Raw genomic sequence first — 13,102 nt, forward strand, 5'->3', positions numbered from 1 at the left:
GAAAATTATTTATTTATTTTTTTTTTTGAAAAATCTATAGCAGTAATAATAATAATCTGTGTTATTTGTGTGTCCCCAAACATATACTTTACTTAACAACTTTAATAATTCATCTGATTGATGAGCATAAATAAATAACTCATTCTGGAAGAAAAGAATGTCATGTATATATTTTAAAGCAGTAGGTTAGCATGATTGTAAAATCTACACAAAGACACAACTATATATATATATATATATGTGTGTATGTGTGTGTGTGTGTGTGATGTGTGTGTCTGTGTGTGTGTGTGTGTTTGTGTGTGTGTGTGTGTGTGTGTGTATGTGTGTGTGTGTGTGTGTGTGTGTGTGTGTATGTATGTATGCTGTATGTGTGTATGTGTGTATGTGTGTGTGTGTGTGTGTGTGTGTGTGTGTGTGTGTGTATGTGTGTGTGTGTATGTATGTGTCTGTGTGTATGTGTATATGTGTTGTGTGTGATTTTTTTTTTTTTTTAGGTAATAACGAGGGGTGTTTCTAGAATCCTACATAACTATGCATATGATTTATAATAATTTTTTTTATGAAATATTTTTTTTACTCTATTGAATAATGAGTTTTTAAGTAAATGCTCATATACAAAACAATCAATTTTTGGAAGCTGTTGATAGAATTCACATGACAGAAAAAATAGATGCATCTTAATGCATGTAATGTCTGAATCATATTAATTTGATTTCTTTTTATTTATTATTTTAAGATATAATAGAATAATAGTTACATATTATAATATAGTATAAATATAAAAAAAAAAAAAAAAAAAAAAAGTTTTTTTAGTTTATATGATTGGTGATTTTAATATACTACCACATGAAAGTGATACTACACTATAAAGAAAAAAGATATCATCTAATGCAAAACATTTAAAATGATTTTGCTAATTCTTATCATTTGAATGATATTAATAATCAGATAGTCTTTTAATCACAGATTTTAATAAATCATTTAATTAATTAAATCATTTTCATAAACTCATATATCTTGATAAAATGATCTTTAATTTTCATTCAAATTTAATCAAAATTCTCATATTTCATATAATACCAGGATGCTAACTCAGCTAAAGACTATAAAGAATATAAACTTTCCTATACTCAACATCTAGAATATTTAAATCAGCTAAAAGACTCCATTGTCTATATTTGTCTTCAAGTATCTATATATCTGTATAATAATAATATGAAATAAGTAGATAATGGTATGTTGAATATGCCTTAAAATAATAAGGAGACTATTTAAGTATCAGAATAAAACTAGACTCATATCCATGGGATAATTAAATAATTGAAGAAATAAAGAAAAACAAAAATGAAAGAAAAACATAAAAAAACTACATGGGAAAAAAAAATTAGATTTAAAGAAATAAACAAACTAACTAGAGAAATACAAGTTTTTTACTAATACATAAAAATAAAAAAAAAGAAATAAGAAAAAAAATAAAAAGATTGATAAAACAAAACCACTTAAAAGAAGAAAAAATTCTTTTCAGAAGAAGAAATAGAATGTTTCTATGAAAATCACTTTCAATTGAAACCAGAAAACCAGATTAATCATAACACCAGATAAAATACTGGATTTAATATAAACAAACTGCAATAAAAACAATAAAAACAAACAAAAACAAAGCTATTAAACAAAACTGTAAAGTACAGAATAAACTATTTAATAAACAAAAGCACAATACAGTTAAACTATTAAACAAGGTATGATATATACAGAATATATTATACTTTAAACTTTCTAAACTTCATATACATTAATACATTAAATATATGTTTTTTTATTTAAACCAAGCATATAACCCCCATCATACATTATCAACTTGGCAATTTACAAATTTAATAAAAACCTAACTCTTGGCAATGTCATTTTCTTTATCTATTTTATACAATACTGATCCTAAATTTGAATATTAATTTTTTTATAGTATTTTTGCTGATAGATTGAAGCATTATATCCATTATAGATATACATAGATCAGCATATTTTGGTGTAAATAGAAATACTATAAGAAGAACTTAGAAGAACATTAATTGATTTTAAAAATAGAAAAAGAAAGATTTAACACTTTAAGTCTTTGATATAGGTTCAGCATTGATTCAGTAAGTTGGGACTATCTGTTTTACCTTACTGAAATGCACCAAATTTTCTGATGCATTTTGTAATTTAATATTGAGCATTTATACAAAAGGCAGCTGGCTTATATATTAGGTAGGAACATATGTTTCACAAAAAAAATAATTCTTAAAAAAGCAAGCAAAGGATGTCCTTTTTCCACCACTATTATTCACTTTTAGTAATGGAGCCTTGGCTTTTTGATTAGAAACAGTAGTACTGCATAGGAGGTTTGTAGAGAAGAAAATACAACATCAAAAAAACATTTTCTTTTGCAGATGATGTTCTAATTACATCAGGATAGATCTAATTCTTCTCTTCTATCTTTATTTGATTTGATGAAATTTTTAAAAATTTTTAGGTTTAATATTCAAATGAGAAAAAAAAAAAAAAATACTACCTATATAAACACGAAAAATACTCTCATCAGTGATTTATTGTATTCCTCCATGCTTATGTCATCTACTTGAAGGAGCTCATAGATGCTTATCTAGTAATCTAAAGTCTAAGTATCATAATCTAAAGTTAATAATCTAATAATCTTAAAATAAAGAATTTAAAAAAAGAGAAACTTTAAAAAAAAAGGTTCAGATGGAGAGATTGATTCACAACATGAATCTGATAGAATAGATCTATAGCAAATAAATCTCATCTAAAATAAATTGATTACTTTTGATTAAATTTACAGCATAAAGTTTTCATGTTGCAATTTGATCTAGGCATACATACATATATTTCTCAGCATAAAAACTTCTTTACAATGTAGATTTATACTGGATATATCATTATTATTGGAACCCCAACCCACCCCACTCAACTCAACAAGATAAATATAATGAATCTAATATGCTTACCACATCATCCATGTCTGGAGACTTTATACATGGAAATTTTTTACATAGATCTTTTATGGGAATCTAATATGGACTTTGACATGCAGGCTTGGCAGTTAACTGTATGGAGAGCTAAAGCTGCAGAAGTGTACATACTTTCTTCCAAATCTACCAAAAGCTCAATCATCCTTGTACAAATGGGACTGGAAGCCCAAAGATGCTTAGAAGTTTATTCTGCCAGAGAATTAACAGATGGATCTGCTCTAGGATTCCTAAAGAGGAATTGGTAGGACTGAAGACGTATATTTGTCAGATTCCCTGAAGGCCAACTAGCTAGAGAAATGTTAGCTGAATTAAAGGCATCTACAAAAGCATTTAACCCTGGGAGGAACAGCTACTAGTTGTAGAGAATATATCCATACCAATTCACAGTACTTCTAGTGACAGAAGAGGGTAAGTCTTCCACCAGGGATTATGAAGAAATTTTCTTCTGATTCAGATTCCCAATTATCTGGGGGTAAAAACCTAGGAAGTATAATTTAAGCCCATTTCCTGCACATTGAAATATGAATCAGAAGGGGAAGGGGGTGCTTTTTTCTATAAGAATGTGGAGAAGAACCAGAATAAAGGGACTGGAAAACTTTAAATAAACCACTGGCAAACAAACACTCTTCCTTTAACTCTTTAGGAGTCAAAAAAAGTGGATGTATGCTTCAACATAAGAGTCCCTAGGCATCAAATTCCTCAAAACAGCTCTAAGTGTTGGATGTCTGCCGCCTCATTTGGTAAGAGCAAGATTGAGTCTCTCCTACCTGAAGCTGATGTACAAGCATTCTTGAAGGACGGGCCTGCCTCATGGTTGTTAGTGACTTCACAAGGGGCAATTCCAAAGGAGTCGAAAGCAGCAGAAAGATGGTCGAAGGGCTCAAACATGGTCACAGTAGAGTCACCAGTCAATGGTAAAGGAAGAAACTGTGTTGAAATGCAAACAAAACAGATGCTTCCACAGAAACAAGTTCCTTTTTGGAGACCGGGGTGGGGAGGACATCTGAAGAAATGGACCCTGGTCCATGATTGTAAGGGTCGAAGCCTTAAGTTTTTGATTTTATAAGTTCAACAGTAAGGAACTATGGTTGCTACTAAGGGTTTACGGGAGAAAAAAAAAAAACTTACAGACAGAACAGGACTGGATGCAATGTTCCTCTCCCAAGTAAAAAGGACAGGCCATGTATGTGATATTTACACAGAATTTGCTGACCAAGCAAAGAATTCCCCCTTCTCTTAAGCATAAAACAAGAAAAGATTAACTTTTTTCCCAAAAATAGGAAGAAGCCCCCTACAGGATACTTGTCTGTCCACCTAATGAAGCCAGCTAACCGCAGAACCTGAGAAGCAAGTTCTTAACCAAGTCCTGAATTTTGGTGCCCATACTTCTACTTTTACACAAAAATGCTCTAGTGCTTAGTAGATGCACAAGAACATGGAAGGTGTCCTAAAACTTTGGTAGCTGGTCACATATCTGATCCTTAGCAGGATATGTCCTTAAAGCTCAAGCTACTGCATAGTGATCTATTGATGATCATTAGCTTCAGCTCCCTGGCTGTGAAATCATCACAAACTGTTCACAAATAAAAACTGTGTTAAACCATTTTAAAACAGATTCCACTCTACCCCCCACACACACACACCTTGACAAGCCAAATATCAATGACTAGCTGTGATCAAGTCACAGCAGCTCACCTTTGCACACAGCCCTCCATCTACCCCATGCCCACGTCCCCACCCCACACCCAGCTACAATGAAAGAGTCACCAACTGGTCACCTGGAGCTTTGACTAAATACAATTCTCCACATCTTTGCAGGATTCTCTCCATTCAAGGGGGTGGATGCACAGGCCCCTTACGGTCATCCTTCAACAGTCCTAAACAGTGCATCTGTCCTGTGGACAAATCAATCCCACAAAGAGGCAGGTGGTTATTAACACTTTCCTCAGATTTGGACAGAACAACAAAGTGCATGGAGGCTGAGAAGGCAGGTCCATGCAAACAGGAACCTACCTCCAAACAAAGGTCCAACAGAAGGAAGCACTCTGAAAGCTTGTGAGGATCCTTCAAGCATCAGCAGCATACAGGCCACTGCTACATACAGAGATTGTTGGAGAAGATTTATTGCATGCTGTTATTAGGAATAGTAGGTAAGTGTGTTTATATAACCATCCCAAAATGACATGATTCAAGTCATGACAGAATAGCTCTCAAATTTGATCCTGTGACTGAAAAGTATGTGAAGCAAAAAAGGTTACTTATTAATAGGACAGCATAAAATAATAGGAACAATTTTTCTCAGCTGAAGGAGAGGTCTACAGCTATAGCCACCACAAGTCATATAAAAGTCCCAACCTAAACAAAAGATGCCAATAACCAGTCATCATCCAAAATCCAGAAACACAAACAGAATCTTATGCAAGTCTGCCACTACTCCGGCAAGGTGGTTAGTACTTGTGTGATGAAAGAAAAGATCGAAAGGGAGCAATTTGCATCACAAATTATATGCTTAAGGAAATGTACAGAAGTCTTTTTTTTTCAGATTTCAGATTATTTTGATGTGCTAACAGATATCTTACATGACTAATGAAACAACCCAAAAATCCTACAAGAGCAGGTGAAAGACACTTAAACCAGTGTTATAAAAATTTTGCAAATAATTTCCTGAGGACTAATACTTGCTAAGTAAGGAATTCTAGTCTTATCCCTCCCACGTAAACACACTATAGGCAACTTATGGAAATACAAAATAAGCCAAAGGCACATGTTCCAGACAGACTGGTCTCTTAAAGAAGACCTAATCTAAGGTACATAGCTACAGCTTTCAGTCTATTGAAAGATCATGCAGACCAGTACCAAAGCAAACAATTGTCTACCCATTCACCACCCTTACCATACTTTCTAAACATGTATTAACAAACTAAGACACTGATACAGGAAGACATGCAACCCATCTATCTGGACGGAAGTTGTAAGCTGTACCTACATAACAATCCAACTCCTACCACCACCACCCACCTTCCTCTCTTGCAGTTATCCTTTATCAACTTCAAAAACCTGTTCTCTGTTACTGCCTTTGGTTACAACAGTCTCTGCAAAATAATGCTCGTTTAACTTGGCTCTGAAATATCCTTGCTGCCCACATTCCCTCCATCATCTATCATTTTCAACTTCTCTTTTCCCACCTCACACTTAATGCACTATGTCTGAACTCCATTATCAACTGAAGCTATTCCACATGACCTATCTACCTCCAATCAAATAGTCACCATTTTGGCACTTCTTGAGTGAAGGCATTCTACTACCTTCACTTTTTTTTTTTATGAATGACTAGAACCACTCACGGTACTACAGATGCTGCCTTATCAATGCTCTGTACAACAAAGAGGATAACACCAGCATCAACCTCCCTGGCTACATACCCAAACATTATGCTGGCTTTCACAACTATCAATAATAAATGTCCTGCATGTTTCAGCCTACGTCTGATCATAATCTTTGAGTCTTAAAATCCTACAAAATTTCAAAGGCATTTCTTTTAACAAAATGCAAAACCACGTATTTTTTTAAGCAAATCTCACCCATCCTCTCTTACCTGTATACTTCATAGTAGCAGTACTGTTGAAACCTAGTTAGTTCATACTTGACCACTACTCCTGCTCAGTGTCAGGCAGTAAACAAGTAGATCACTTTATCTAATGCTGTTAGAAGGAAATATGCTGAACAGGACTGGCCTTGCCTCTGACCACAAAGCAATCCATATTACTAGCTATACTCCACATTGTTCCCCTACTGTGTGTCACACCTGTGCTTCTAGTTACTCAATTTCTTACCCTTCTCATCATTACAGACTCATCTCCATACCTTAATTTCCCCCATTATTTCTATACGAGCCATAGTGTTGGAGGAACTTGCTGAACTAAAGATGCACCATCTTTTACACTTCCTAAAGGCCTAATTTTAAAAACTATATATTGTAATATTTGTACTTTGTTGCCTTTCCTTTCTGTTCATATTACTACATGCTATCTTGTTACACTGCATTGCTCTTAACATCTGTGGCTGTATTCACCCAGGCTGTACCTGCAAATGGTCCAATGAGGTCACTGCACTATTCCGGTAAATAAACATACATGCATATATATATATATATATATATATATATATATATATATATATATATATATATATATATATATATATATATATAAACATAACTTTGCCTTCACAATTTGAAGCAAACACTGTACTCATATTATACTTTACCATCTACCAGCCCCTGGCTGAGTTAAGAAATATGTATTCTGCCCTTTAAAGGCCCAACTCCTGAAGACTCCTTTGAACACACTACAAGACACAGAATCTTTAACCTATTAATTTCGGAGTTTCATCTTCAACCACAAAAATCAGGCCATAAACTATTGCAAGTCTAGAGTTTTTCTGGTGTGAAAACTGCAACTGTGAAAATAAAAGCCATCAATTTTGGTAAAATTCAGTTACTGGCACAAGTAAATCACGATCAGACAGATTTACAATTCAAACGGCTTTTAAGAACACAACCAACTCTTCCCAAAAATAAATACAGCATTTATGTACTAGGAGCCAGGAGAACTTAGAGGTGATTTAAAGTGGAACAATATCCAGTTTAAATATTAAAAAGCAGCATTGTGACTTAAAGTGGAACAACATCATTTAAATATTCAAAAGCAGCATCAAAATAACTCAATATACCCACATAAAATTGTTAATGGTGAAAATCAAATGAAAATTTTAAATAACAAAACTCACCATTCCTCTCCAGATTCCTCAGTATGTTGACCTGCAAGGAAAACAGAAAGAAGTCAAGAGAAAAAAACTTAGACAATCAAATCAGGCATACATTAAAATATACATATATATAGATTTCTGGCAGAAAACTTGGAAGATTTGCAAATAGGTATATGGGCATTCATATGCCTTACGGAAAAGCACACCTGTGGATTTTCTGGATGGCACAAGAAAGTACAGTTGTGTACACTTACCATAAATGTAGATGTTCAAGTGTATTCACTGTTGCAGTCATCACATTTGGGTTATCCTTGCCAGGGTAGCCCTCGGCCGGCCCAAATACCAGAGTCTTAGTATTTCTGTGTTGGTTGCTGTCGCTTCAGGACTGATGTCAGGTCATCAGTAGTATAAAGTAAGGCAGCTGATGCCACTACATCAGTTTTTCTTGTCCTATCCTCTCAGGAGCCCCCAAGTGGGAGCGAAGTTCTGGTGGAAGAACCCTACCAGTAGAAAGTAAATACCAATATGTCCCTTGTAAGGAAAGAGATGAAAGAAGAGGGGGATGGAGGGAAACCAGGACTGCAACAGTGAATACACTCAAACATCTACATTTATGGTAAGTGTACAGAACTGTACTACGTTTTTCATGTTTCACTGCTGCAGTCATCACATTTGGGTTGATTCCCAAAGCTGTGGAAAAGGGTGGAGGCAGTCAAGGAAACTAGGGGCTGGCTAAGATGCCCTGCAAGACTGCAGAGGAAAACCCTGCCCTGGATTTGGAGAAGATAGGCAGGTGGTAATGTTTGGTGAAGGTGTGAACAGATGTCCAGGTGGCAGCCTACAGGATGTCCCTGGTTGGTACTCCTCTGAGGAAAGCTGCAGAGGTGGAGGCTACTCTGGTGGAGTGAGTCCTGACCCCCATGGGGGGAGGTTTTCCGTGTTGTTTGCAGCAGAAATGGATGCAGTGTGCTAACCATTTGGAGATGGTTTGTTTGGAGATGGCTTTGCCCTCTGCCCCTGCAGCAAAGCTAACCAGCAATTGATCAGACTTTCTGAAGGATTTAATCCTGTCTAGATAGGATTTGAGCTGTCTGTGCATATGTAGAAAGTGCAGGATCCTTTCCCCTTTGTTCTGTGGGTTAGGGAAAAAGTTGGGGAAATGAATAGCTTGGTTGAGAGCCACACTGGACACCACCATAGGCATGAAGGATGGGTTTAGTCCTGAGGGATAGCCTGTCAGCATGGAAGATGATGAAGGGTTCCCAGCCATGAGTGCTTGTAGCTCGGAGACCCTTCTGGCTGAAGTGATGGCCTGAAGGAAGGCGGTCTTCCAGGAGAGAAATTTTAGCTCTGCTGAAGAGGCAGGCTTGAAGGTGGGGAGGGTGAGCTTTTCCAACACAAAGTTAAGGTCCCAAGCTGGGTGGTCTCAAGTTGCTAGCCCATCTTAGGAACTGTTTGATCAGAGGGTGTGAGAAAAGGGGCTGCTCAGTGGGAAAATGAGCAGAGATAGCAGAGGCATGAATTTTAATAGAGGAAAAAAGAGAGTCCACTGTGTAGCAGGTCAGCTAAGTAATCCAGTATGAGAGGGAGGGAGGAAGGGCTATGCCGTATTGGTTCCCTTACCCTGAATCCAGGTGCAGAACCTTTTCCATTTGTCAGCATAAGACTTCCTACTGCTAGGGCGTCTGGCCTCACGTATAACATCTAGAACCCGTTAGCTGAGGTTGGCAGATTGACCGGGGGTTAGAGAATAAGCCAAGCTGCCAAACTGAGTGTCTGCAATTGGGGATGCATGAATTCCCCTTCCCTCTGGGTCAGGAGGTTTGGAATCTGAGGGAGATGCCAAGGTGGCAGAGGGGACAGGCTGCACAGCAAGGGGTACCAGTGCTGGCGAGGCCAGTCTGGAGCTATAAAAATTGTCCTTTGTTTTTCCTCCTTTATTTTGAGCAGTACCTGGGGATAAGTGGTAGTGGAGGAAAGGCATAGACCGACAGACTGACCCAGGGGAAGGACAGGGCATCCACTTTCCAAGCCCAGCAGTGATGCTCCCTGGTGCAAAACTTGCTGAGCTAATGGTGTGGGAGGCAAAGAGGTCGACCTTCGGGGTTCATAGGTTGGTACTAGGCTATCAGCCCTAGGGCCTATACAAGCCTAGCCATAACAATTCCCTGGCTATTTCTTCCCACATTATTTACTTTCCTGGACCCCTGTCTAGCAGGGCGACTGACGTGATCCCTGGGGTGAATTTCCTTTCTCCCATCCAATCGTCAAGGTTCCTCTTGAAGAGGTTCAAAGAGGCACTCTGCTTGACATGTATGGGCAATCTATTCCAGAGTCTGGGGAGTCTCTGGGTCAGGAACCTATCCCTCCAGCATGTTTTGTTTACTGTGATGACAAGGTTTAGATCCCTGGAGCGTGTAGCTCTGAGGGACCGGGATTTCTTTAAGTGTAGCATGTCCAACAGCTCTGGGTTTGACATGGCCTTGTATGTTAATGTAAATGGTGCCCCATTTCTGAGTTATAAGAGCGAAGGTTCTTCTGTTGAGTTGCCACTCATGTGGGTCCAGAAGATTTCTGCTTAAGTGGTCGGCCAGAGAGTTGAGAGAAACCAGTAGGAACTGTGCTAACAGGTGCAGTTGCATGGCAGAGGCTGTGTGCCAAAGGGTCATGTCCAGCCTGCACAGAGGGTAAGACTGAGTCCCTCCCTGCTTGTTGATATACCACATCACAGTTGCGTTGTCTGTTGTGATCAGGAGAGCCCCTGGGGAGAGAAGGGGTTTGAAAGCTATCAAGGAGTGCTGGACAGCAATCATTGCTTTTTGGTTGATGTGCAAATGGATTTGCTGTGGGCTCCATTGGCCCTGTATGCACCTGCTGTCCAGGTGTGCACCCCAGACATAATCTGATGCATCTGTGGTGAGGGTCTGGGTGGCGTGGGGTGGTGAGAAAGGTAGTCCTTTGCTGAGGGAGCATGCTGTTGCCCACCAAAGAAAATCTATTCTGAGGCAAGGTATTATGGGTACAAGAGTCTCCAAGTCTTGAGAGTGTTGATGCCAAAGGCTTTTTAGGTACCACTGAAGTTTCCTCATATGCAGTCTGGCATATGGAAGGAGAAGAATGTAAGATGCCATAAACCCAAGAGCTTGCAGGATCTTCCTTGCAGTTAGCTGGGGCCTGGTGGCTAGTTGACAGAAGTAGGCTGTCAAGGAAAATTTGTTTCTCTGGAGTAAGGTATGCCATCTGGGATGCTGTGTCCAGACTTGCTCCCAGGAAGACTATCCTTTGGCTGACCACCTGTTTGGATTTCTTTTCACTGATTGTGTACCCTGGGGAGGTTAGTAGGGTCTTTACAAAGGCCAGGTGCTTGAGCAGCTTTTCCTGCCTGTCTGCCCGAATAAGGCAGTTGTCTAAGTATGGGTAAATCTGAATACTTTCTCTGCAAAAGGCAATGGCAGGAGCCAGACATTTTGTGAAAACTCTGGGACCAGTAGATAAGCCAAAGGGAAGTGCAGAGAACTGAAAATGTTGAGATCCTGCCCTGAAGTGGAGATATTTCCTGCATGATTCCCTGATAGGAATGTGGAGGTAGGCTTCTTTTAGATCTAGGGTGGCTAGCCAAGCATCTTTGGAGAGCATAGGTAGCAGCTGCTGGAGGGGGAGCATTTTGATTTTTAGGATCAATCAGCAAGGTGTTTAGAAAAAGAAGTTATGTACCTACCATAACATTCCATGTTAGTTGTCTTCAGCTCGCCTTCTTTCTTGCTTGTTGGGATCCTCGGCTCTGACTCGGCCATCTTCTATAGCTCGAGAGCTGATTACTGGCTCGAGGCTACCCATTATCCCATGATGCCTAGCGCTAGCTACCCAGATCTCGTTTGAAATAGCTAACCCCAGCCATAGCTATAGAATGAAACCCCTCCAAACAGAGGGTTAAACCTACCTGTCAATCTCTAAGTCAGTATAGGAAACAAACCAGAGAACACTCAGCCAGTGAAACCTGAACTCCTCTCAGTCCAATAGGACATGGGGATGGAGGGGGGACGCAAGAAAGAAGGCGAGATGAAGACAACTAACATGGAACGTTATGGCAGGTACATAACTTCTTTATGTTAAGTTGTCTATCTCACCTTCGTTTCTTGCTTGTTGGGACCACGTCCCTAGCACCTACGATCCTGGGCAGCTCATTGGAACAAACTCTTCAGAACAGTGGAACCAAAGTTAGCTCTACTCCTAGAGACCATGTCCAACTTGTAATGAGAAATAAAGGTATGAGGATCTGCCCACGTGGCAGCAGCACAGATAGAGTCCATGGGCAACCAAGACTGGAAGGCTACAGAGGTGGCCAAAGCCCTAGTAGAATGACCTTTCGGTCTGATAGACAACTCTTTGTTTCTTAGTTGATAGATGAAGGTAATAGCGTGAGACAACCACCTGGACAGGGTCACTTTGGAAACTGGAAGACCTTGTTTGCCCCTAGCATAGGAAAGGAAAAGTTGGTCCGACTTCCTTATATCCTTCGTTCTATGCAGGTAAAAATGCAATTGTCTATGAACATCCAAAAGGTGCAATTTGTATTCTGCCTTGTTGGTGTGGTTAGGGAAAAACACAGGAAGGTCTACAGATTGGTTTAGATTATTTTCTGAGCAGACTTTCGGAAGGAAGGAGGAATTAGTTCTCAGCGCAACCCTGTCCTTATGAAAAACTAAGTACGGAGGACAAGCACTTAGTGCCTGAAGCTCCGAGACACATCTGGCTGAGGTAATAGCTACCAGAGAGAAAGTTTTCCAAGATAGAAACTTAATGGAGCAGGATGCTGCCGATTCGAAAGGGGGCATAATCAAGGAGGTTAGTACCAAATTAAGGTCCCGAGGAAAGGGGGATCTCTCACTGGGGGCCTAAGGAGAGTAGTCCCTCTGAGGAAGGTTTTACACAGCTTACGAGACAATGTTTAGATTAGAAAACCCAACATGAAAGTTAGAGATGGCCACTAGTTGAACCCTGATTGTGGCAGAAGCGGACCCAGAACGGAAAAGCTCTGTTAGAACTCCAAGATTTCGTGAACTGGGATCTATGTTCCTAGCCTCTGCCCAACAAGAGAAACATTTCCATTTGCTAGCATAAGTCTTCCTAGTAGCGGATTTGTGAGAGAAGACAATAATCTCACGCACGGCCAGGGAAATGGTGGGAAGCCTGGCTAGGGTTGGAATTGGATCAACCAAGCTGTGAGCTGGAATGTTTGGAGGGATTGATGCAGCTCTCCTGATTGATGAATCAGCAGGTCTGGAATAGGATCCAGAGTCCAGGGC

At 39.1% G+C, this 13,102-nt stretch overlaps 1 protein-coding gene across 1 annotated transcript in view; it reads right to left on the bottom strand.

Moving 5' to 3' along the window:
- The window catches only part of RETREG2 (reticulophagy regulator family member 2), a 1,615,599-nt gene that overhangs the window by 1,294,420 nt on the left and 308,077 nt on the right, over nt 1–13,102 (bottom strand). Inside the window, exon 3 of the mRNA XM_044075231.1 lies at nt 7,818–7,848. Within this exon, the coding sequence (XP_043931166.1) occupies nt 7,818–7,848 (31 nt within the window). The remainder of the gene's footprint in view (nt 1–7,817; nt 7,849–13,102) is intronic.

The sequence above is a fragment of the Protopterus annectens genome, chromosome 6.part0 (genome assembly GCF_019279795.1).
Source record: "Protopterus annectens isolate FY-2018-M chromosome 6.part0, PAN1.0, whole genome shotgun sequence".
NCBI lineage: Eukaryota > Metazoa > Chordata > Ceratodontiformes > Protopteridae > Protopterus > Protopterus annectens.